General features: G+C 41.6%; 2 protein-coding genes across 6 annotated transcripts in view; both read left to right on the forward strand.

The window, feature by feature from the left end:
• Nucleotides 1-20,467, forward strand: part of LOC130181381 (LIM domain-binding protein 3-like) — a 37,129-nt gene extending 16,662 nt beyond the window's left edge. For 3 of the 5 annotated variants that reach the window (XM_056395557.1, XM_056395555.1, XM_056395556.1), the window contains exons 5-14: nt 1,574-1,596; nt 3,308-3,496; nt 4,080-4,234; nt 4,529-4,562; nt 9,269-9,465; nt 9,541-10,075; nt 15,375-15,555; nt 15,642-15,762; nt 15,843-15,958; nt 16,465-20,467. In XM_056395557.1, the coding sequence (XP_056251532.1) occupies nt 1,574-1,596; nt 3,308-3,496; nt 4,080-4,234; nt 4,529-4,562; nt 9,269-9,465; nt 9,541-10,075; nt 15,375-15,555; nt 15,642-15,762; nt 15,843-15,958; nt 16,465-16,554 (1,641 nt within the window). In that variant the 3' untranslated portion in view covers nt 16,555-20,467. The remainder of the gene's footprint in view (nt 1-1,573; nt 1,597-3,307; nt 3,497-4,079; nt 4,235-4,528; nt 4,563-9,268; nt 9,466-9,540; nt 10,076-15,374; nt 15,556-15,641; nt 15,763-15,842; nt 15,959-16,464) is intronic. The other 2 variants (XM_056395558.1, XM_056395559.1) reach the window with 2 other exon arrangements.
• Nucleotides 20,468-21,157: 690 nt separating this feature from the next.
• The window catches only part of LOC130181613 (bone morphogenetic protein receptor type-1A-like), a 36,264-nt gene continuing 31,556 nt past the window's right edge, over nt 21,158-25,865 (forward strand). Inside the window, exon 1 of the mRNA XM_056395944.1 lies at nt 21,158-21,386. The gene's annotated coding sequence lies outside the window, so the exon portion shown is untranslated. The remainder of the gene's footprint in view (nt 21,387-25,865) is intronic.

The following is a 25,865-nucleotide window of genomic DNA, read 5'->3' on the forward strand; positions in this document are numbered from 1 at the left end:
CAGTGATAAATAAACTAAAGTTAAATCTTGATTATATTTTAACTATAACTTATATTTATTGTTGAGGTTTGTCAAATCTATGGAGAAGCTGAGCTGCAAAAACAAAACAACAAAAAAATGAAATCAAAACAACAGACAAAACACAAAACATAAGAATAAAGAGAAGTCACAACAATAAAGAGTTTTCTGTTTTGCTTTTGTTTTGTTGTGTTTTGCAGCTCGGGCCTCTTTAGCTTAGCAGTTAGCAGTTAGCACTGAGACAAACATCATCTGTTTAACTCAGTTTACATTATCTGCTCCTCAGCAGAAGCTCTGCCTCTGAAACTCCTCCCACTTTATCCGGACACATTGAACAACACGTGAGCACAGCATGGCTTCCATACAACTCATATCTGCTGACCTTTGACCCTGAACAGAGGGAGAGAGGAGGGCTCATCAGAACATTCAATGTTTTAGCATGGGCTGGAATCTGAGAGAGACCTGGACCAGCAGAGACAAATGTAGACTTGATGATCCAGTGATGATGATGATGATGATGATGATGATGATAGTGGAGGAGGATTAGCTGTCCCTCTGGGATCAACACACCCATCATAACCCCAACACTAAAATGTTACAGGGACAGGAAGTTGAGTCCCCACAACATGAGTAACACAAACACACACACACAGACACACACACACACACAGACACACACACACAACACACACACACACTGTAAAAGATCAAAATACACACATTCACTTTAAGCCCCCACTGTAAAGCTGTGATGAGAGGTGACATATGACTGTTACCATAACTATTCATAATATCTCTCTCTCTCACTCACACACACACACACACACACACACACACACACACACACACACAGTGTGGTTCAGTTACTGTGTCACTGAAGAAGCCAAACACCTGTTGGTGTACACAAGTATTACAGTACACACACACACACACACACACACACACGTTTATTTTGTATATTCAGAGACAGAATCAGAGAAAATTTGAAATTTTTGATTGAAATTACATGATTACTTACAGATTAACTGATCGACTAATTGATACATTTATTGATCATTGCAGCTCTAATAATTGTAGCTCTGATTAAATCATATGATATTAAAGTAGAAGTCAGACCTTTGAGAACATGTGTGAACATCACAGAAATAAATAGGAAACAGGAAGTGAATCTGAATCATTCACAGTGAGAGCATGAGTCTGAAGCTGCTGATCAAATACCACACATGATCAGTCACATGATCTACTGTGTTACTGTCAGTGTGACCCTGTGACCCTGTGTTTGAACAGTTGACGACAGTACCTTCACAATAAAAGTCTTGTTTTCTGTGATGAGTGACAATTTGTTTCCTCAGTCTCTAATCTGACCTCTCTGCAGGACAAGACTCGTCTGTCTCTGACCTCTGACCTCTGAGCTTTGTGTCTTCTTCTCTTTAGCTGTTGGAGGTTGTAGTTCTGTTGTAACTGGAGGACTCAGAGCTGGACTCACAAACACAGTGACTGTGATGTAATGACTCTCTCTCCTTTCTCTCTCTCTCTTTTCTCTGGACTGAACCAGGTTTTCTCCCCCACTGCTCCCAAGTTAGTATCCTCTGCTCCCGCCTGCTGTTAGTTAGTTGTTGTTCTCTGTTGTACTCTGTTGTTTGTTTGTCTGTTGTTTACTTTGTTGTTTGTTTGTTGTTTACTCTGTTGTTTGTTTGTCTGTTATTTACTTTGTTGTTTGTCTGTTGTTTGTTTGTTGTTTACTCTGTTGTTTGTTTGTCTGTTATTTACTTTGTTGTTTGTCTGTTGTTTGTTTGTTGTTTACTCTGTTGTTTGCTATGTTTTTTGTTGTTTGTCTGTTGTTTACTTTGTTGTTTGTATGTTGTTTGTTTGTTGTTTACTCTGTTGTTTGTTTGTCTGTTATTTACTTTGTTGTTTGTCTGTTGTTTGTTTGTTGTTTGCTATGTTTTTTGTTATTGTTTGTCTGTTGTTTGTTTATTTGTTGTTTCTCTGTTGTTTGTTGTTTACTCTGTTGTTTGTTTGTTGTTTACTCTGTTGTTTGTTTGTTGTTTCTCTGTTGTTTTTCTGTTGTCTACTCTGTTTACACAGTTTGTTTGTTGTTTGTTTGTGTTGATAGTGAGGGCATGTGCATCGTTTTGGTTTTCTGTGTGTTTCAGAGTGACAAGCTGCTGGTGTTGTCGTTGTTGTTGTTGTTGCTTTTTTTCAAAATAAAAATAAAAAAACGAGTCTCCAGCTGATGAATAATTAATGAGCTGATGAATCACCATCTTCTGTCAAAGACAGTAAAGTTCAGTCTGAGCTGCTGTGATGTTTGATTTAAAGGTCAAACTTGTCCTCTGTTCAGACTGGAGACTCATTCATTCACTCATCCATCCGTTCATTCATTCATTCATACATCTATCCATTCATTCACTCATCCATCCGTTCGTTCACTCATCCATTCATTCACTCATCAATGCATCATCCATTCATTCATTCATTCATTCATTTATTCACACATCCATCCATTCATCTATCCGTTCCTTCACTCATTCATTAATTCACTCATCGATGCATCATCCATTCATTCATTCACTCATCCAACCGTCCATCCATTAATTTATTCATTCATTCATTCATTCATTCATTCATTCACTCACTCACTCATCCATTCATTCATTCACTCATCCAACCATCCATCCATTCATTTATTCACTCATTCATTCACTCACTCATCCATCCATCCATTCACTTATTCATTCATTTATTCATCCATGCATCCATCCATCCATCATCATTCATTCATTCCAAATATGTAAATGTAGAGACAGTGTCATGACTTGGTCAAGGTTTGACAGTCTGTCTTTTTCTGAGGCTCCCCCTCCTCCTCCTCCCCCTCCCCCCCTCCTCCTCCTCCTCTTCCTCCTCTTCCTCCTCTTCCACACCTCCTCTTCCTCCTCCTCCTCCTCTTCCCCCTCCCCCTCCTCCTCTCCCACACCTCCTCTTCCTCCTCTCCCTCCCCCTCCCCCCCCCCTCCTCCTCTCCCACACCTCCTCTTCCTCCTCTCCCTCCTCTTCCCCCTCCTCCTCTCCCACACCTCCTCTTCCTCCTCTCCTCTCCCTCCTCCTCCCCCTCCTCCTCTCCCACACCTCCTCTTCCTCCTCCTCCTCCTCTCCCTCCTCCTCCTCTGTCTTTGTGTGTTTGCTGTGGCCATGAGCATCACAATACAAACCCCATCACCTGCACCACGACCTTTCACCTTTAACCTTGTCCAACACCCCCCCCCCCCCCATCCCATCACCACCCACAGCGCCGGCTTCAACCCCGGCGTGCTGAAGGACACCGCCCTCTCTACCCATAAGCCCATAGAGGTGAAGGGCCCTGGGGGCAAGGCCACCATCATCCACGCCCAGTACAACACGCCCATCAGCATGTACTCACAGGACGCCATCATGGACGCCATCGCAGGACAGACGCAGGGCAAGGGGCCTGACGTCGGGTAATAGCACTACTTCCTGCTCCTGCTCCTCCTCCCACTGCTCCTCCGCCTCCCCCTCCTGCTCCTCCTCCTCCTTCCCCCCATTTTCTTGCTCCCCCTCAAATGGTCTTGCTGGTCTTACTGGTCTCACATGTCTTTTGGTCTCACTGGTCTTACTGTTCAATGAATGTTCTGAGCAACTCCTCCTCCTTCTGTTACTGGTCTCAATGGTCTTACTGGTCTCACGTCTTACTGGTCTCACGTCTTACTGGTCTTTCTGGTCTCACGTCTTACTGGTCTCACGTCTTACTGGTCTTTCTGGTTTCACTGGTCTTACTGGTGTTACTGGTCTGTATCTGTGTATCTGTATCTTCTGCTCCTCATCACTGGTTTAAACTTCTTCTCGGTTACTGTAAACTCTCCTTTGACTTCAGCTTCCTCTGTTTCATCGTCATGTTGAATCAGCACCAGCTCTGTATTTTATATTGATATAAATATATCAAAGATCAGTTTCCTCATGGCTCATAGTGACTCAGTCCAGGACTGAAGCTGCTCTTCAGGTCCTGGGCTTGACTCAGTGGTTGTTGTGGGGGTGTGGTTGCAGTACTGTCCCAGTTAAAGATGTAGACAGAGCCTCCATGGTCTACCAGGCCGTCCAAACTGCAGAGAAAGACCTGGATCTGGGGGAGTGGGGCCGCCGCAGCAACATGCAGTCCAAGTCCTTCAGGGTCCTGGCCCACATGACTGGAACCAAGTCCTGTAAGTTTCCTGTTCCTCATGTAATAATGATAATGATAATGATAATGATAATGATAATGATAATGATAATAAACTTATTCAAGTCACAGAGACATTTTATTTTCTATTCTTCATGGGAAGTTCAGGATTCATTCATGATTTGACTTAAAGGTTCAAGTCGTTCTCAGTGAGTTTCTTTACTGTGATGCTCTTTTTCATTAAATTCATTCACCTGCCTCACACCTGTTTGAACAATCTGTGCACACTGAGCATGCTCAGTAATATCTCCTCTCCTGTGTCTTCTCTCTGTTACAGCACCGGAGGAGGAGGAGGAGCTGAGGAGGAGCAGGTAGGCAGCAGAGCTCCACTACACAGATGCTGACCCCGCCTCCTCACCTGTTCACTCTGCCCCGCCCCACACATCTCTGCCTGGCCTCCCAACACACCCCTCCCCCACCTGAACCCCCTGAACCCCCCGGCCAGGTGTCAGGCTCCACTCTGTGTTCATAAAGAGCTTCAGTATTTTTAATCTAAATCTGTAAAAAAAACAAAAATATTTACCTCAGAATGAGTAACTGCTCCGTTACCACGGTTACTCTGTCACCACGTTTGCTCTGTTACCACGGTTACTTTGTTACCACAGGTACCCAGTTACCACCACAGGAGAAGAAATAACGTGATGAGCTGGTCTGACTACAGGGGGGAGCATGAGAGCTGAGTCACTTTTCAGTTTCAACACGACATTTTCCCTCCAAAACTTAGATACACAGACAGAGGATCAATTAAACAAAATTAATAATCAATATTTCAGGTAAATTGTATGAATATAATTAAATAACAGGTAACAACATGTTGAAGCAGAGGACACACACACACACTCTCTTCCTCCTCCCCCTCCTCCTCTCTTCCTCCTGCTCCTGTCTCTACACTGATGGATGGAATTTTCTCTTCTCCGTGCACTTATTTAATCATCTCGCCATAATGCATAATCAATCCCTGCTGCTTCCTCCTGAAATACAACCACACACACACACACACACACACACACACACACACACATACACACACTGTCCCTTGTCAGACTCTATTCGTTGTCCAATGACTCAGCATGAATCAATAGGAGCAGAGGTCGAGCTTTTATCCTCCAGTAAAGAGTCTATGGTTTTATTTCCTGGTCTCTGAGTCTCTGAAGGAAGCTGCTCACATTCAGCTGCAGATACAACCTGAGTGATCCAGACACACTTGACAAACATAAGAAACGTGTTAGAGACATGAGAAACATGTTAGAGACATGAGTAACATGAGAAACGTATTAGAGACATGATAAACATGATAGAGAGATGAGGAACATGGGAAAAGTGTTAAGACACATGAGAAACGTATTAGAGACATGAGAAACATGTTAGAGAGATAAGAAACATGAGAAACAGCTTAGAGACATGAGAAACGTGAGAAATGTGTTAGAGACATGAGAAACATGTTAGAGACATGAGTAACATGAGAAACGTATTAGAGACATGATAAACATGTTAGAGAGATAAGAAACATGAGAAACAGCTTAGAGACATGAGAAATATGTTAGATACATGAGAAACATGAGGAACAGGTTAGAGACATGAGAAACATGAGAAACATGTTAGAGAAATGAGAAACATGACAAACATGTTAGAGACAGCTTAGAGACATGAGAAACACGAGAAACGTGTTAGAGACATGGGAAATATGTTAGAGACATGAATAACATGTTAGAGACAGGAATAACATGAGAAACGTGTTAGAGACACGAGAAACATGAGAAATATGTTAGACACATGAAAACATGAGGAACAGGTTAGAGACATGAGAAACATGATAGAGACATGAGAAACATGTTAGGGACATGAGAAACATGATAGAGACATGAGAAACATGTTAGGGACACGAGAAACATGTTAGAGACATGAGAAACATGTTAGGGACATGAGAAACATGAGAAACATGTTAGAGACATGAGAAACGTGAGAAACTTGTTAGAGACATGACAAACATGAGAAACATGTTAGAGACATGACAAACATGACAAACATGTTAGAGACATGACAAACATGACAAACATGTTAGAGACATGACAAACATGACAAACATGTTAGAGACATGAGAAACATGAGACATGTTAGAGTCATGAGAAACATGTTAGGGACATGAGAAACATGAGAGAAATGTAAGAGACATGAGAAACATGTTAGAGACATGGGAGACATGTTAGGGACATGACAAACATGAGAAACATGTTAGAGACATGAGAAACATGTTAGGGACATGAGAAACATGAGAGAAACGTAAGACACATGGGAAACATGTTGGGGACCTGAGAAACATGAGAAACATGTTAGAGACATGAGAAACATGAAAAATAAGTTCAAACTGGATTCATCAGCAAATCTCTGTAGACAATCATAAAAAACATCACATTTAAAAAAGTAATATGAAATCAAATCAAAAAATAATCAAAAGCAAAATCAGCAGAGGTCAGAAACAAAAACTCTTCTGAGGATTTGAAGTGACTTTAGTGACTTGTAGTGAAATATTGACCCTTCTCTCTCTCTGTACAGTTGATGGCTGTTGTGTGTCTGTGTGAGTTTGGTTGTGATTTGGATCTGGGATTTCTGTGACTGGAGGATTTTGAGTTGGTAGCCAGAAGTGTTGTGTTCGAGTGCTGGTGGGAAAGTCCAAGTGTCAGTTCATTGGCTGTTTGAGGGCTGGTGTGGTGCTGATGGTGAACTGAGTGAAAACCTGTGACATGTTGATGTCATCGTGTTTGTGTCCCCTGATGATGCTAAGTGCAGTACTCCTCCTCCTCCACTGACTCTCTTTAGAGGCCTATGATGGAAACAGCTGATGACAGATAACGTAGACCCTCAGTCTGTACGAATCTGTTATAAAAAACACTGAGGAACTGCAGTATTTGTTGCTCCAGTCCACATCCTGCAGGTACAGGTGACCTGTGCAGGTTGCAGGTTGTCATGGTGACCTCTGTTGTTGTTGTCTCTACACCTGCAGCCTGAAGCGACAGTCTGTCTCTGGCTACAGCCTCCAGCACACAGCAGCAGTCTCCAGGTACAGACACCTGCAGGGATCTGCCTCCTGCTGCCCCCTGTTACATCTCCCCACCTGCCATTAAACACAACCATGAGTGGGTTTAAGGCCTCAGTGTGCTTCACAGGAACTGGTCTGATGAACTGGTCTGATGAACTGGTCTGATGAACTGGTCTGATGAACTGGTCTGATGAACTGGTCTGATGAACTGGTCTGTGTGAGGTGTCTGAGGCGTTCTCAGACCTGTTCCAGGTGTTCTAAGTGGTTCTCTCTCTCTCTCTCTCTCTCTCTCTCTCTCTCTCTCACACACACACACACACATACACACACACACACCTGATTGAAGAATCCAGTTTGAAGCATCCTGAGGCCTTTATCATTAGTTGGAAACCTTGATGGGAATTGAACCCCTAACCCTGGGGTTGAACCCGCTTGGTTCATTGCTGAGAAATAACAACTTCATCACTTCATCCTCTGAGTAACGGGCTGAACCTCTCCTCATCAAACAGCTGTTGTTGTATCTGGCTGTGTGGTAACGTCAGGCTTGTCTCCTGTTCTCTGCTTCCTTTATTAAAACTCTCACTAACCTTTGTGTACCTGTTGTGTATTTACACCAGTCAGATACAGGTGAGATCAGGTGATGTCTAGATGGGCTCAAATCATGACCATATTTTAACAACCTAAATACCACAGAAACTAGAGTTCTATGTCAGCCAGTTGTCTCAGCGCCTAACACCTGAGCAGAGCCACAGGTGAGTTCTAGTTTAATGTTGAAACTACTGTTGCAGCTTGGTCCCTGTGACAAGTTCAAAATGTCTTCTTGTTAAAGCAGCAATTGTCATTAAAAGGTCATTGAACAAAGGACAGTGTGTTGTGACTCTGACCAAGTGTCCCCCATCTCTGCAGGACCTTTTAGTCCTTCTGTCTCTTGTAGTTGTTTGTCTCTTTGTGTTTGGTGTTTCTCTTTGTTGTTGTTTTGGCTGTTTGTGTTTGTTGTGTCTCTTTGTGGTTGTTTGTCTCTTTGTGTTTGTTGTGACTCTTTGTTGTTGTTTTGGCTGTTTGTGTTTGTTGTGTCTCTTTGTTGTTGTTTTGGCTGTTTGTGTTTGTTGTGTTTCTTTGTAGTTGTTTGTCTCTTTGTGTTTGTTGTGTTTCTTTGTAGTTGTTTGTCTCTTTGTGTTTGTTGTGTCTTTTTGTTGTTGTTTTGGCTGTTTGTGTTTGTTGTGTTTCTTTGTAGTTGTTTGTCTCTTTGTGTTTGTTGTGTCTCTTTGTAGTTGTCTGTCTCTTTGTGTTTGTTGTGTCTCTTTGTGTTTGTTGTGTCTCTTTGTTGTTGTTTTGGCTGTTTGTGTTTGTTGTGTCTCTTTGTGTTTGTTGTGTCTTTTTGTTGTTGTTTTGGCTGTTTGTGTTTGTTGTGTCTCTTTGTGTTTGTTGTGTTTCTTTGTAGTTGTTTGTCTCTTTGTGTTTGTTGTGTCTCTTTGTTGTTGTTTTGTCTCTTTGTGTTTGTTGTGTCTCTTTGTTGTTGTTTTGGCTGTTTGTGTTTGTTGTGTCTCTTTGTTGTTGTTTTGTCTCTTTGTGTTTGTTGTGTCTCTTTGTAGTTGTTTGTCTCTTTGTGTTTGTTGTGTCTCTTTGTAGTTGTCTGTCTCTTTGTGTTTGTTGTGTCTCTTTGTGTTTGTTGTGTCTCTTTGTTGTTGTTGTGTCTCTTTGTGTTTGTTGTGTCTCTTTGTTGTTGTTTTGGCTGTTTGTGTTTCTTGTGTCTCTTTGTTGTTGTTTTGTCTCTTTGTGTTTGTTGTGTCTCTTTGTATTTGTTTTGCCACTTTGTTGTTGTTTTGTCTCTTTGTGTTTGTTTTGTCTCTTTGTATTGTGTGTTGAGACTGAGGCTGCAGTCTGGATGTTTGTCATGTTATAAACTTGTAATGATGACATCACACTACAGACACACAACCTGAACCAATGAAGGACCAACACTGTTTCCTCCCTCTGCAGCCAGTACATTCAGCCTCCCATCATGCATCAGGCGCCACAGGACACGCCCCCGCAGCAGTACCAGCCAGTTCCGCAGCAGTACCATCAGCCCCCCACACAATATGCCCCACCCACCCAGCAGAGCTCCATTCAGATCCCTCTTGGCTCCGCCCCTCCCAAGGTGGTGAGCACCGCTTGTATCTACCCCTCCCAACCAGGTGAGAACAGAAACCACAAGTTCACTTAGTCTCCTCCTTGTCATTAGAAGCTTTTAATGTTTTCATCACCCTCAGGTCCAGGTCCAGCTCCAGGTCCAGTCCCCTCTCAGCCCCACCCTCAACCCCACCATCAGCCCCACCATCAGCCCCACCATCAGCCCCACCCTCAGCCCCACCATCAGCCCCACCCTCAGCCCCACCCTCAGCCCCACCATCAGCCCCACCATCAGCCCCACCCTCAGCCCCACCCTCAGCCCCACCCTCAGCCCCACCATCAGCCCCACCCTCAGCCCCATCCTACAGCCCCTTCCCCTGCTGGTGTTTCCTCTAACAGACCCCCCTGGGTGACTGACAACAGCTTTGCCGATAAGTTTGACCCCGGTAAGACCACCACCTCCATGAAGATGCAGCCGCTGCCCCAGGCTGCCCCTCCTCCACCAGTATACATCCCCAACCCCTCCCCCGCTGCACCAGCAGCTCCCAGCCCCGCCCCCATAACCCCAAGCCCCGCCCCTTTCCCTCCAGTGGCGAGGGGCGTGGCCCAAAGGGCAGAGCGGTTTGCCGCCAGCAGCCGTACGCCTCTGTGTGGAGCCTGCAACAACATCATCAGGTAACTCACCTGAGACCTCATTTTATTCACCGTCAGAGAGTTAATGTCGTTATCTATGAAAAGCATAGAAGGTATATATAACCCTGCGTACTTCTTCTTCTTCTGGGTTACTGCTTCTTCCATAAATTTTTTTTTTTTTTTATAACTTAAATTTTTATTAAGTTTTCACATGTAAATAGACAAAACAATACAGCAAACAAGTTACAGATTAGAATAACAATAATAGTAACATTAACAAACTGTCTGGAGATGATCCTCTATTCAGTCCACTGTTCCATTCGGCATTTGTTCAGTTGGTGTCACGTCTCATGTAAGTCTTCCATCTTTCCCAGTTCTTTTCAAATACATTCTCTGTGATCCTTAAAAGATATGTCAATTTTTCCATAACATAGATTTCCTGGACAATTTCCAACCACTGTTCCTGTTTCGGGGCATTTACTTTGAGCCAGTTTCTTGTGACTGCTTTTTTACTTGCTGCGAGTAACACTTTAGTCAAGTACAGATCTTCTCTTGTTACAACCTTCTAGATATTCCCAAGATACATCACTGGACAAGTATTTGGGATTTCATATCACAAGGCCTTTTTTTTACCACTAAATTAACATTTTGCCAGTATATCTTCATTTTTGTACAGTTCCAGAAGATGTGTGCACGGTCTGCCTCCACATTCCCGCACAGTCTCCAGCAGTTTTGTTGTGTGGCAAGTTGCCTAGATTTTATTTTTGGTGTTATAAAATAGCGAGTTAGATTTTTCCAGCAGAACTCCCTCCATATTAATGAGTTTGTAGATGTACATTGTGTCTGGCACATGTGGTACCATTCCTCCTCTTGTATTTGGATCTTTAGTTCTGCTTCGCATTTTGCTTTTATATAGAGGGTTGATTCCCCTCTGCTCTCTCACAGAGCTCGGTAAAAGCAGAGATGGGCCGAGACCCCTTCTGTTTGTATGAATCCATAATGACTCCAATCATCTTGTTTATAGTTGCAACTGGCCTTATCTCTTTTGTGAAATAATCTCTTAACTGCATGTATCTATAGAAGTCTTTGTTTTCGAGGCCGTACTTTGTCTTTAGCTCTTGGAAGCTTAGAAGTTCCCCACCTTCTGAAACCGTACACATTGCTGTCATTCCCTTTTGTGTCCATTCTTTGAATACTGGATCGTGCGTCCCTGGTATAAATTTCGAATCGTACGTGAACCATCTCAGAGTGCATATATCCCTCTTGAGTTTGTGTTTTCTTATTACAACCCTCCATATTTCTAGTGTGAATGCGACTATTGGGTTCATAGCATGTCTCAAAGCACCTATCAGATGTTTATCCCCCACCAATATCTGGGTCTGATAACCCTGTGTTTCCCTTTCCATTTCTTTCCATTTAGACTCATAGTCAGGTCTACACCAACAGGCCAGAGGCCTGAGTTGAGCAGCATAAAAATATTCTTTAAGGTCAGGCAAGACCATTCCACCCTTACTTTTAGGTAGTTGGAGGGTCGTGAATTTTATTCTTGGTTTTTTACTATTCCAAATGAATCTAGAGATCATCTTGTCCCAGGCTATAAATTTGTTTTGGGGGATATTAATTGGCAGAGCTTGAAATAAATAGCTAAATAATTGTTTTCCAACATGTCGGTAAATGTTTTAGACAAAGTTAGAATTCCATTTCAAATTATATGCATCTCTTATTTGTCAGGATGGAGAATAATTCAACAAGAGAATTTGTGTTTTTGATATATTCAGTTTATATCCTGAGTAGTATTCATACGTTTCCAGTAGAGACATTAGGTGTGGGAAACATCTGTCCGGCTGTTCAAGGAAAATAATGACATCATCCGCAAAAAGGCCAATAATGTGTTCTGTCCCCCCTACATTGACACTCTTCCATAAAAATTTGGGCACGTAACTCATTCCGCAGCTCTGAGAACACCCAGTCAAATTATATTTCAAAATGTGTGGCTTGAATGGAGAGATGTTGTGAAAATGACCAAGCCACCCCATTTTTGAAGCTCTACTGCTTTGTCGTACTTTAATGTAGAAACATGGTTGAAACTTTAAACAGGTCACAAGATTAGAGACTTTTTTGGGTTAAATCAGTATTTTCATAACTATTATGGTTTTCATAAAATCTCAGTATATATTTCGTGTCATTTTTCGACTTTTCAGATTTTATAACGAGTGTGTATTGCACAGAATGTTGACAGTGATGTCATCACTCTAACTGCCATCCCTGAAACTTTTCTGCAAAAAAAAATCTGATAACCTCTTTTAAATCCACCAGTTTCCAACCTTCATAGATAATTAATATATGGAAACGTAGAGAATTTGTCCTATCACCAAGTGTTGGTTTCATTGTGATATCCCTTATAGTTCGAAGACGAAGCTGATTCTGATTGGCTAATTAGATTGATTAGCTGAGCCTTTTTACTCTATTGCTATAACAGCAATTATAATGCAAAGCAACACTGTGTATGTGCGTGTTCTTGTGTGGTTCTGTGTGTGTGCACATGTCTTTCTATGATTGTGAGGACACGTTTAGGGTTGAAACCATCAGTATGAGGTCATTTTGGCCAGTCCTCACAGCTTCAAATGGATTTTTGAGGGAAACCTGCAGTGACTGAGGTCAGAGTTATGATAAGTGTCCAAGACTGAAAATCGATGTAACGTTCTCTGTAGCGATTGAAACATGAAAAGTGATGGATACGCAGCAAGCATCAGGCACATTCAAAATTTCTCCAGGAATTTTCTCGTACTCGTATTCGTACTCGTACTCGTCGTCTCGCGCTCATCCAGATCCGGGTCGCGGGGGCAGCAGCCTCAGCAAAGAGATCGAGACAGCCCTCTCCCCAGCCACTTCCACCAGCTCTTCCGGGAGAATCCCGAGGCGTTCCAAGGCCAGCCGAGAGATATAATCCCTCCAGCGTGTCCTTGGTCGGCCTCGAGGCCTCCTCCCGGTAGGACATGCCCAAAACACCTCCCCAGGGAGGCGTCCGGGAGGCATCCTCACCAGATGCCCGAACCACCTCAACTGGCTCCTCTCGACATGGAGGAGCAGCGGCTCTACTCCAAGTCCCTCCCGGATGACCGAGCTCCTCACCCTGTCTCTAAGGCTGAGCCCGGCCACCCTGCGGAGGAAACTCATTTCGGCCGCTTGTATTCGCGACCTTGTTCTTTCGGTCATTACCAAAAGCTCATGACCATAGGTGAGGATTGGAACGTAGATCGACTGGAAAATCGAGAGCTTCGCCTTCCGGCTTAGCTCCCTCTTCCCCACAACAGACCGATTCAGCGCCCGCATCACTGCTGACGCCGCCCCAATCCGCCTGTCGATCTCCCGCTCCTTCCTATCCTCACTCGTGAACAGGATCCCGAGATACTTAAACTCCTCCACCTGAGGCAGAGCCTCCCCCCCAACCCGGAGCGTGCAATCCACCCGTTTCCGGCTGAGAACCATGGCCTCAGACTTGGAGGTGCTGATTTTCATCCCAGCCGCTTCACACTCGGCTGCGAACCGCCCCAGCGAGAGCTGAAGGTCGGTGCTCGATGAAGCTAAGAGGACCACATCATCCGCAAAAAGTAGAGATGAGATCCTCCCGCCATCGAACCCAAACCCCTCCACCACCCAGCTGCACCTAGAAATTCTGTCCATAAAAGTTATGAACAGAACCGGTGACAAAGGGCAGCCCTGGCGGAGTCCACCCCCCACCGGGAACAGGTCCAACTTATTGCCGGCTACGCGAACCAGACTCACACTCCTTTGGTACAGGGACTTAATGGCCGCTAACAAGGGGCCATCCACCCCATACTCCCGGAGCGCCCCCCACAGGGAGCCACTGGTTACACGGTCGTAAGCCTTCTCCAAATCCACAAAAAATCATGTGTGTCAGGCCTGGACTATAAAGAGGATTCAGATGCAGAGTGACCAATTAGGCAAACTTTATTAAAATATTCCAACCTCGGGAGAGAGTGACAAATAAAACCAGCTATGGAAATTATGCTATCTAGACAAGACTAAACCTGAAAAAATCTAATAAACAAAAACCACTCCAAATGAAGGGACAAAACTGCTGAAACAAAAAGGTATATACCAACAGAAAATCACTCCACAAGGAGGCTACAAAAACTGCTATAAACTTGACAAACAGAAGACTCTATACTATGAAAATACAAACAAAAAATCACTCGCATGGAGGTAAAGAATAAATAGGAAAAGGTAGAGACAAGGCAAGGCAAGAACTGTGATAACTGGCTGGGGTGCACGACTGGCACGAGACACTCTGGCACAAGACAAAGGGAGATGCAGACTATAAGACACATGAGGACAATGGGAAACAGGTGGACGCAATCAGGAATCAGGGAAGACACTCCGACAAGCGACACACGAGGAAGGGCAAGTGACCTGAAACGAGAGGAGAGTTACTTTTCAAAATAAAACAGGAAATGACAAGACATGGAGACAGGACAAAACCCCAACTTGACCTCACCGCGTGACAATGTGGACTGGATTGGCAAACTCCCGTGCCCCCTCCAGCACCCTAGCGAGGGTAAAGAGCTGGTCCACAGTTCCACGTCCAGGACGAAAACCACATTGCTCCTCCTCGATCTGAGGTTCGACTACTGACCGGACCCTAATAATCATCGAATTTACATAAAACTGAAGACATTCACCTGCTGATTCTTATTATTAAAAATTGTCAGACACAGTTCTGTCTGTGTATGAACTGTATAATTATATCTATATGAACTAAGAACATAAAGTATTTACCTTCATATTGATTCACCAATTATATCATAATTAATTAATAAATAGTAATATATTCATTGGATGATCTGCAGAGTTTAAAAATCTATGAAAGAATTAAACCAGATAACATGAAATCTTTTCTTTAATTTATAGATTGAGGAGGTCGATGGTAAAGTTTCCATGTTTGGTCAATGTTGAGGTTTAATAACCAATAACAAATAACCAATAATAATTACCAAACAACATATTTAATTATGATATTAACTAAAAAAAACTTAAATCATTTACATTATTCATCACAAATCTATATAAAATACAACAAATATGATCACAATTTTAATCAAGGTATTATTATTATTATTATTATTTAGTTTGTCTTTATGTGGATGAGTTTATATACTTCAGTATGAACACTCTTCTTTTTATGTGTTCATAATAAAAGGAAGAAAAAAAGAAAGAGGAGAAGCTGCAGGTGTGATTAATGATCCTGATGGAAACACGTCACCTGAACATAACCACATGTTGTTGTTGTTGTTGTTGTTGTTGTTGTTGTTCTTTGCAGGGGCCCCTTCCTGGTGGCCCTTGGCCGGTCCTGGCACCCTGAGGAGTTTAACTGTCACTACTGTCACATGTCTCTGGCTGATGTGAGCTTCGTGGAGGAGCAGAACAACGTTTACTGTGAGAACTGCTACGAGGAGTTCTTTGCCCCCACCTGTGCTCGCTGCAACACCAAGATCATGGGGGTGAGAGGTAGACAGGTGTACAGGTATACAGGTAGACAGCTGTACATGACTGCTGTCTAAAGACAGGTGTGTATGGTGTGTTACAGGAAGTGATGCATGCCCTGCGGCAGACGTGGCACACCACCTGCTTTGTCTGCGCAGCCTGTGGTAAAGCTTTTGGAAACAGTCTGTTCCACATGGAGGACGGAGAACCGTACTGTGAGAAAGGTACAGTCCAGGACCTGGATCACAGCCGTCTCAGACTCTGATCACATGACTGATCACATTACTCTGTCTGTCCCCCTCAGATTACATTGCTCTCTTCAGCACTAAGTGTCACGGCTGTGACTTCCCAGTTGAAGCTGGTGATAAGTTCATTGAGGCTCTGGGTCACACCTGGCATGACACCTGCTTCGTCTGTGCGGTAAGAACCAGAACCAGAACCTGTCACCGCTCAGACCTGGTCTTCTTCTCTGAAGGAGCTGATCCAGGTCTTCTGATCCCTCAAACGTCCAAACAACTAAGATCAACAATTACACATCTCAAAGTTCACCAGAGTTCAACTGGAACAAAAACATATTCACAGAGAAGAAAATCTATTTCACACATGAATCATTTCCAAGTGTGAAGATCCATTTATTTTGGTGACAGCTGGAGTCCAGTCTTTCTTTATTAGGAGATTTTAAACAGATGTTCATCCTGAGAAACATTTTACCAGCTGTCGTGTGACTCCACAAATATTCATTATTATTATTGTTTTTAATTAAAGGACAAACCTTAAAATCAGCTGCTGATGTTTAATGTCTGTGAGCAGCATGAATATAATTTCTAATTATCTTGACAGACAGAACTAGAAGATACAGAGCAGATCTGTACAGATGCCTCTGAATGTCTCAGTGTGGCCTTCACTGTCTTCTGGTCTACCCGCAGGTCTGCCATGTGAACCTGGAGGGTCAACCTTTCTACTCAAAGAAAGACAAACCTCTGTGCAAGAAGCATGCTCACGCCATCAACGTGTAGACCTGCCGTCTACCTGTGGATCTGCTGCCTCATCGCCACCCCCCCACCCCCGACTGCACGACGAACACAAGCGACAACTTTTACAGATGTGTGTAAACGCTCTTTATGCAAAATACACTTTGGTGTGAGACTTTTTCTTTGTGCGTTAATATTAATGTTTGAAAAGATTCTGCTTCAGGAAGTTTCCTCTGTTCATCTGCTTCCTTCCTGTGATGTCACTGCTCAGCTGCTCAGTTCACACATGGAGGTTGTATGGAGTCTGGAGAGCGCCACATGAAATAAATGAACAAATTTAACTGTCTTCACTTTTTTGTCTTAAAGTGATGTATTAAAAATTACATTTACATTACATTACATTTTGAAATGTATTTCACAATAAATTTAATTAAAAACATTTTTTTTTAAATTAAATTACAATTTTATTATTTATAAACAAAATAGGAAATAAAAGTATTATTAAGTAAATTTAATTTCTCTTTCTTATTTTAATCTTTTTTATCAACTTATGTTTAATAATATGTGTTTTTTTTATTCATAATTTAGTAATTGATAATTAGACAGAAAATTTCTATAATTATACCAGTGGCATGCTTGACACTCCATAGTTTGAAGTTCACAGATGTAGTGTGAATGTTGTTGTCATCAAATCTTGGTCATGTGACTGTTTAAACTTTTTTATAACTTTTAAACAATAAAATATGAACGTTTAGTTGAACTCAAAAATATTAAACCATAGACTGAACAGAATCTAGAACAGTGAAAGATAGAACTGGTTTACTTCTTCTTTTGCCTTTAAACAGAACATGGTCCAGTCCTGAAACCAGTCTTGGACCGGGTCTGTACTCAGACTTGGGCAGATCTGGTGGTGGTCTAGTCTGAAGTGGTCTGACTCCAGCAGTGTGACAGTGAACTGAGCAGCACAGCAGTACATGAAGAAACCTTATCTGTGTGAAAACCTGGTCCAAGACCACTTGACTCTGTGTGAGGACTCTGTTTATTCATAACAAGAGACGGATCTGGACCACTGATCTGGTCCCAGACTCATGGTTTCAGGCTCAGTCCTGATCTCTCACAGTGTTTCAGTGTATTGGAGATGTTTTCCAGGTGAGGCTGCTGCAGAGTGCTGATGTGTAGATACTAATCTTCACCGACAATAGGTGCTACACTACAGATGAACTGAATTTCATATTTATTGACTGTGTGTGATATTTATTTAAAAACTAATCTATGCTCACTGCTTGGAGCTCATCACGTCATCATCAGCTGTTTTTTCATTTTAAATGTTGATTTCGAAGATGATTTTTTTTTGTATTTACACTGTAAAAAACTCTAGGAGCTTGAATGTTTATTACAGTGGCTCTGTTCACACTGCTGGTATTTTTTATGAATGAATGATTATTGCAGGATAAAAAGTATCTATAAAAATATAATCTTTTGACACTTTGGGGGCTCCATAAGAAACAACTTGTATCTCATAACAAAAAAAAACAAGGTGACAGGAAACATGTTGGTGGAGTCGTTTTCTCTCTTAATAACTGAATCAAATTCACTTTGGAAAGAACGTTACCTGTTCCAGGTAAATGAATCTTTACAGGTGTAGCTAAAGTGCTTTATAAGGAGACGTCAGAGTGTCTGTCTCCACTAACAGAACCACATGTGATTGACCACCTGAATGTTGGCTGGGTCACAGTGTCAACACGTTTAACACCAGGAACCACAGGTGTCACCAAAACCAGAACTTCCTTGTATTTGTAAAGAGAAACTGTTGAGTTTCCCATTCACATCAACAGAGACAGCACCTGGTGGCCACTAGAGGAACTGCACTTTAACAAACTGCTCCTTTAAAGGTGTGGAGCAGTCAAAGTAAACAAAATGTTTCATCATGAGGAGTGTGAACGGGTCCTGGTTTTTCTTGGTCTTCAGTGTGAACAGAGCCTCAGATTTACTGATGGATGATTTAACTCTGGCTCTAGTTTCTGTGGTTTCTGTCCTTGCAGTTTTGTGCCTTACGGTTCTGGTCTGTCTCTGACCGGCACACACTCTCAGGTCTCTGGGTGTCTGTGCTGGTGTACAGTTTTTACTTTGGAAATTTTATACAGTTTGTGTGTTTTTCAGAGAGTGAATGTGAACAACACTTAGTCACAGTGAGTAACAGCATGTGGAAGGAGTCAGTATTAGTTTGTGATTAACACAGTTTCTCATTAATCACAGTGTTTGAACTGGTTTGTGTCACTGAGCTGGAACGAAACATGAAGCTGTAGTTACAGTCAAATTTTGATTTACAGCTTTTAAACAATGTTTGTGTTGCAATTTAAATAAATTTCACTTCAAACACTTGAAAACATTTGTCTGTTTAGGATTTTTTTTTTAAAAACTGATAGTTACAATAATTATAAAGAATATGATATGTACATATACAAACACATTTTACCTATTTATATACACAGATACTGGCAGGGTAAAGAATGAACAACATATTTACTAAAGACTCTGCAAAAGAATAAAATAAGAAAAAAATTTATAAAAACAATTTAATAAAGAAAAGGAAAAGAAAAGAAAGAAAATTAATATATAGGTCAGTTAGAGGTGAAACTGTTACCAATGTTTTTTCAGAGTAAACAAAGATGGTGATCAATATGTCTGAATTCAGCTCCTCTGTGTCTAAATGGAAATTTTATTCTTCTTCTTCTTATTATTATTATTATTATTATTATTATTATTATTATTATTATTATTATTATTAGTAGTAGTAGTAGTAGTAGTAGTAGTAGTAGCAGTATTAGTAATAATACTTCACCACCACCAGTGGGCGCCTGAATTGCCTTTAGATTGGACTTCAAAATGAAAGCCAGTAGGTTTCTCTGCAGGACACAACAGTGCAGCTGTGATTGGAAGCACAGAGGTGGAAAAAATAAAGAGCTCTCACTCTGCCTTCATGTTGGGAGACCAAAAACAAACCACTCAGCGCTCAATACAGTGGAGCCTCCCAGAAAATACTGTAATTCTACTGCAGTTCTATTGTATTACTTCACTGGCCCTGGCAGCAGATTTATGTCGGAGGCTAAATAAATATCTATAAATATGAATATTAAGGATGTAATGAATAAAATGTCAGCTTTCAGATAGTAAACACCACTCAGACATTTCATTTAAAGCTCCTCCAGTGTAAAGGTCTGTGTCCATGTGTAGTGTGATTATAGATCAGCTCTAGCTTCTATATAAATAGAAGTAAAGTATCAAAGCCTCAGTCCACAGAGAAATGCACACAGCCTGTATTCAGAAACTGAGCCTTAAAACCAGCCGTCAGGACTTCTGGAACTTTGTGATGTCACAACAAAGCAGTCACCAAGCCCCGCCCACCTGGACCCACCATCCAAACCTTGCAGGATTTGGTTTCTCTGAGTGTTTTTACCTGAAATCTGCTGTATTTTTATTGGATCACTCAGAAAACAGTCAGCCAATCACAAGAGAGGCTCAGAGCCTCCTCTCTTCTGATTGGCTCACCAACCTGTTGTTACTAGAGCTGCAGAGAGAAGCCTGAGAGAGGAGATGTAAAACTAAAGGTTTGAATAGTCTGAGAAAATAATATCAACTCAAGATCCTCTCACTGGACCTTTCAACTGCATCACTACTTCTTCATCATGAGTGTAGTTTTCTCAGTTATCATAGTGATGGCTTCAACAGTGAGATGTGGTTGAAAGGTCAGGAAACAGTAAGTGGACCTTGGTTTTGAAAGCATGTGAGTAAATGTTTATACAGGAGTTAACACCTGTGAGAAAGTCATAAAGAAACTGATCCAAACATTTTATTTCTGCAAAGATTCAAATATATTTTCTGTGCAGGTTATTTTCCAACACAATGATCTGAAGGCTGTGTCCACACTGTAAGAATAAAAGTGTTGAGTCTGAAACACTGACTGTGTATTCGTCTTGAACTGTTCAGCATAACTCACCCTCATCTGAGAAAAGTCCAGAAACAGACGCAGCAGCTAAAGAACTCAGAGCTTTTACTTTGTTATGTGGAATCAAGTGTATGATTATAATCTACATGTCACTTTGATGTTGCACCTGGAAAGTTAATGCTAATTACTGCTGGAATAGAAAATGTGCTGTACTTGTATTTACTATTGTGTCGTTTAACTTATAACAAAGCTTCATATTTTCTAAGTTCTTCATATGTTTTGTATTAAAAATATTAATTTGTGAATTGAGCTTTAAAGCTGTAAATAAATGTAGAGCAGGAAAAGAACATGTTTCTCTCTGACTGTGGAGAACAAATATAAAGAATCAGAAAACAGAAATATTCCAATGAAGTAACTGAAAATAAATAAATGAGCAGAGTGCTGGAGTAAACGTAGTAAATGTCCTCAGTGCTGCAGTGAGGAAAAGATCACTGTGTCATTTCCACACAACTACACAACTACACATGTACACAACTACACAACCGGATGTTAATGAATGACACAATATTAACATCAACCAGCTTCAGTCATCGCTGAGTCATGAACAGCCGTTTGTTCTGAAGTGAACAGGTAACAAAGAGCACAGATCTGCTCCCGGGGATTTACTTTGAACCACCGAGTGATCCATCTCCACTTCACAGACGATCTTTGAGAGGCTGGTATTTGCTCTGTTCACCATCAAACAGCCGAACCACGGAGCGGAGAGTCGACGAGCCCGACGCCGGAGACTTTACACAAGAATCGGTGGGATTAAACGTCTGTGTCTGGTTACAACGCTGCGGGAATGTGGACCGACGTTACTGCGATGAACTAGCGTCGAAAGGAGAGACTCGTCTCCTGGAGAGAGCGAAGGAAGCGGGAGGAAAGAGAGGTAAAGCAGGATCAATCCTAAACTTCACTCCCTGCCTGCGGGTCTGAGCCCGACTTTCAGGCTCCGTCTACTCTCTGGAGAAAACGCTCTCTTTGTGTTTACGATTTATCGCGTTTAAAATAGACGTTGAATTTTTAGCTTGACCTTATGTATATCTGTAAATTAGCTGTGTGTGTGTGTGTGTGTGTGTGTGTGTGTGTGTGTGTGTGTGTGTGTGTGTGTGTGTGTGTGTGTGTGTGTGTGTGTGTGTGTGTGGTGAGAGCATAAATCACCATATACTGTCGGGAATTCGGCGAACAGATTTTGTGTGTGTGTGTGTGTGTGTGTGTTGGCGCCAGAGAATAGACGGATCCTACTAGCTGCTGTCGTGGAAAAAGTTTGTTTCACCTTCGCTGCGGCGCGAAGTTTGTCTTTTTTTTGTGTGTTAAACTGAACATTAGTGCCCCCCCCCCTGCCCCCCTCCCCCCCCCCCCCCTCAGAGACCCGCAGTAATTCACTGGTTGTTTTTCTGGAGCGTTTCACTGCAGTTTGGGGAAGATATTCACTGTTGGTCGCTCGTTAGCCGCATTCCTCGGATAGCTGACTTAGCTGCATAGTTGACACAGCTCGTCTGTAATTATAGTCTGAGCGAATTTAACACGATAGAAACATTATCCAATCAAAACAAATCGATGTCAATCACTTTTTAATCAATAATCACATTTTTAGCTAAATATGTTTGATACGAGCGGCTAACGTTTAAACTTCAGGTTAGCCGTGTTGATGCTAACTCTTCGTTAGCTTCTACAGGTAGGCTACTACAGAGTTCATCGTGTTTTTGGTCAACAGCTCGAAATAAAACGGTTTTATATCGTTAATTTAATTGTTTCGTTGGTAAGTTAGTTGTTGTAGTTATGACGTTGTCAGTTTGTCGGCTAACTTCTGGAAACAAAATTGAAATGTTGGTTCTTATTGTCAAAGTCACAGATGATCTGATTATGTTCAGTTTCTTTTTCAGTCTGTAACCAGACTGTTAACTAACCTCATTCACCAGTTGAGTTACCTGTAACTAAGCTCATCTAGATTTAGATCTGAGGTACCTGTACCTCAATACACAGGTGAGGTATCTGTGTGTCACCTGTAGTATTTTCTTCCTGTTTATTCCTCGGCTGCTAAAATAAATACAAACTGGAACATTGATCATTGGAGACGAAATGAATCCACAATAAAAGTAACATTTAATGTAAAACATCTTTTCCTCTTGTGAAGATTTGCTGTTTTATTTATTTATTATTATTTAATTTAAATTATTATTATTATTTTTTTAAACGAGTTTGACTAAATGAACGTTGTTAATGAGTCACTTTACAATTTAACATTTCATAAACATAAATAATTGTGTTTAATGACCTTATTATTTATTGTGAGACATTGTGTAACTGTTTGATACTATTTTAATATTGACTGATCACAGTGTCGGAGCCTCTGGAGCCTCGTTAAGACTAGTCCCAGTAAATGAAGCTCAGAGTAAGACAGGACTTAAATTAAAATGGTTGTCCTAAAGTAAACTGATGATGTTTTTACCTCAGTTTGTTCTTTAGTCTCGTCTTTCTTCTCTGTGTCTGATCACTTCTTTTTATTCAAACTGATTGATTAAGAGAGAGTCTTCATCCATATATGGAGAATTATGGGAGTGGAAATGAGGCTCGTCCACATGAGTGTGAACCATGTGAATACACGGCTTTATAATTCTGATGTAAAGAATGTGTAGATTCATGCCTAAAACTATGTACACGCAAAACTGGAAATATTCATACACAGAGTTTTATGCATCTGGTCCCTGAACTTTTACTTGGACAGAGTATTTCCTCTCTTGCTGCTGCAGTAAATGATGTGAATACTCTTCACCTGTGTTGTTAATTTCTCCATGTCTTCATATCAGTTACTGATGGTTTGTTCATCTCAGTGGAGGCGATTTGGAGAGAGGATTTAAACTGTGTTTGTAAAGTTAGTGACGTGTGAGCAGGTTAAACGTTTATCACTACATGTTATTGTGTGAACAGTGTTTTAATGTTGCAGCTGATTATGATGATTATGTGACTAATTTATTCATTCATATTCAGTATCATCCAGTGCTAAAATAACCAGCTGATTTATGTTGATAGGTAATTATCAGTAATTATTATCACACACAATCAGGACTGCAACTATTGATCACTTTCTTTATTAATTATTCTAATGATTGTTTCTGATCATTTGATTAATCGGTTAGTCTATAAAATATCAAATAATAATAATAAAACAGGAAGTGTCCAGTTTCCACCTCTGCAAGCTACAGTCCAACTATAAATTATAAATGTATTTAAATTTCCTCAACAGCCACACCTGTTTTTCTACGTTACCTGAGGTGAAGAAAAAGGTGGAACCTTTCTGTGAGGACAGTGGAGCACCAGGACAGTTTACAGAGCGCACGTCAGGGTTTTAACTCGAGTGCACACACAGTACATTTAGATTTCACCTCTTACACTGTGTTATGGTGTGTTTACTGTGCTCCACGTCCACACTTTAGAAGTCTATAAACCTGAACCTCAGGTCCTCAAAAGGTTCCTGGTTCCTGGGGAAAGTTCCTGCGGTGGAAATGCAGCTTTAGAAACTCAGATCCTGAACATGTCACCAGTGGTGACATCAGTCACGAAACCCTCATGTTGAGGCTGCCCCACACTGAAACATAATATATGACATAAATGTCACTTATATTATTATCACATTATATATAAAGGTATACGTTTTAACATATATGAAATACATGGTATCACATTTTGTGACCATATATGGTTATGGTATATATTTAATTTATATAAGCAAGTTTATTGAAACAACAAACATAAAATTCTATATGTTAATAAATGTATTTCTCATTAATTTTTAACGTGTCTTCACATTCTGTTTATAATATCAACATATACTGACAGGCTGTGGGATGGATATAAAATCACACATGTATCACACATCCTGTTTAAGATTCCTTTATGATTCCAGGTCAAAGGTTTTCACAGCTGGACAGATGTGACAATGATGTGTCCTCTCGTTCACTCGTATGTGCTGATTGGAAACCAAATGGTCTGATCAGCTGATCCAAGTTCCAGGAAAAACCACAACAGTTCAGTGAAACCTGGAGAGTCCAGAATCTGAGAAAGGCCATGAGGATGGAGAGTCTTGAACCTGGTCTGTGGTCTGAGTCTGGGTCTTAGTCTGAGGTCTGTGGTCTTGGTCTGAGGTCTTAGTCTGAGGTCTTAATCTGTGGTCCGTGGTCTTAGTCTTAGTCTGAGTGTGGTCTTAGTCTGTGGTCTTGGTCTGAGTCTGTGGTCTTAGTCTGGGTCTGAGTCTGTGGTCTGTGGTCTTGGTCTGTGGTCTTAGTCTGAGGTCTTAATCTGTGGTCCGTGGTCTTAGTCTGGGTCTGAGTCTGTGGTCTGTGGTCTTAGTCTGAGGTCTTGGTCTGAGTCTGAGGTCTTAATCTGTGGTCCGTGGTCTTAGTCTGGGTCTGAGTCTGTGGTCTGTGGTCTTGGTCTGTGGTCTTAGTCTGAGGTCTTAATCTGTGGTCCGTGGTCTTAGTCTTAGTCTGAGTGTGGTCTTAGTCTGTGGTCTTGGTCTGAGTCTGTGGTCTTAGTCTGGGTCTGAGTCTGTGGTCTGTGGTCTTGGTCTGTGGTCTTAGTCTGAGGTCTTAATCTGTGGTCCGTGGTCTTGGTCTTAGTCTGAGTGTGGTCTTAGTCTGAGGTCTTAATCTGTGGTCCGTGGTCTTGGTCTTAGTCTGAGTGTGGTCTTAGTCTGTGGTCTTGGTCTGAGTCTGTGGTCTTAGTCTGGGTCTGAGTCTGTGGTCTTGGTCTGAGTCTGTGGTCTGAGTCTGTGGTCTGAGTCTGTGGTCTGAGTCTGTGGTCTGAGTCTGTGGTCTGAGTCTGTGGTCTGAGGTCTGTGGTCTGAGTCTGAGTCTGTGGTCTTAGTCTGTGGTCTGAGTCTGTGGTCTGAGTCTGGGTCTGGGTCTGGGGTCTGAGGTCTGAGGAGTACTCAGATACTGTACTCACATTAAGGAATTTGCACCCGAGTCTTTTCTTTCTGCTTGTTTCAGGGGGAATCATTTGACTGCAGCACAGAGACCAGCTGTTTCTCTGCAGATGAAGATTATTTGATAAAATGTGAAATAAAAAGAACAGCTGAAAATATTGATCCTTTTAATAATCAGTTTTAAATCTCCAGATTTGACTGACTGACCATTCTCAGCCCTTCGTGATTGTATCTGTGGTTCCCATGACGACAGATCATTGTTATTTGATTGTGATGATTATTATTAATTAGAGCTGCACAATTAATCAAAATATAATCAAAATCTCAACATGGCCAAGTGGAGCTGTAAGTAACGTGTCACATGGTTGTTCATTGTTATTCACATTGTTATCAGCATAAAAGGCGACGCGAAAAATCGTATCATCATCATTTTTACATTTT

This window comes from Seriola aureovittata, chromosome 14 (assembly GCF_021018895.1).
Source record: "Seriola aureovittata isolate HTS-2021-v1 ecotype China chromosome 14, ASM2101889v1, whole genome shotgun sequence".
In the NCBI taxonomy this organism is placed as follows: Eukaryota; Metazoa; Chordata; class Actinopteri; order Carangiformes; family Carangidae; genus Seriola; species Seriola aureovittata.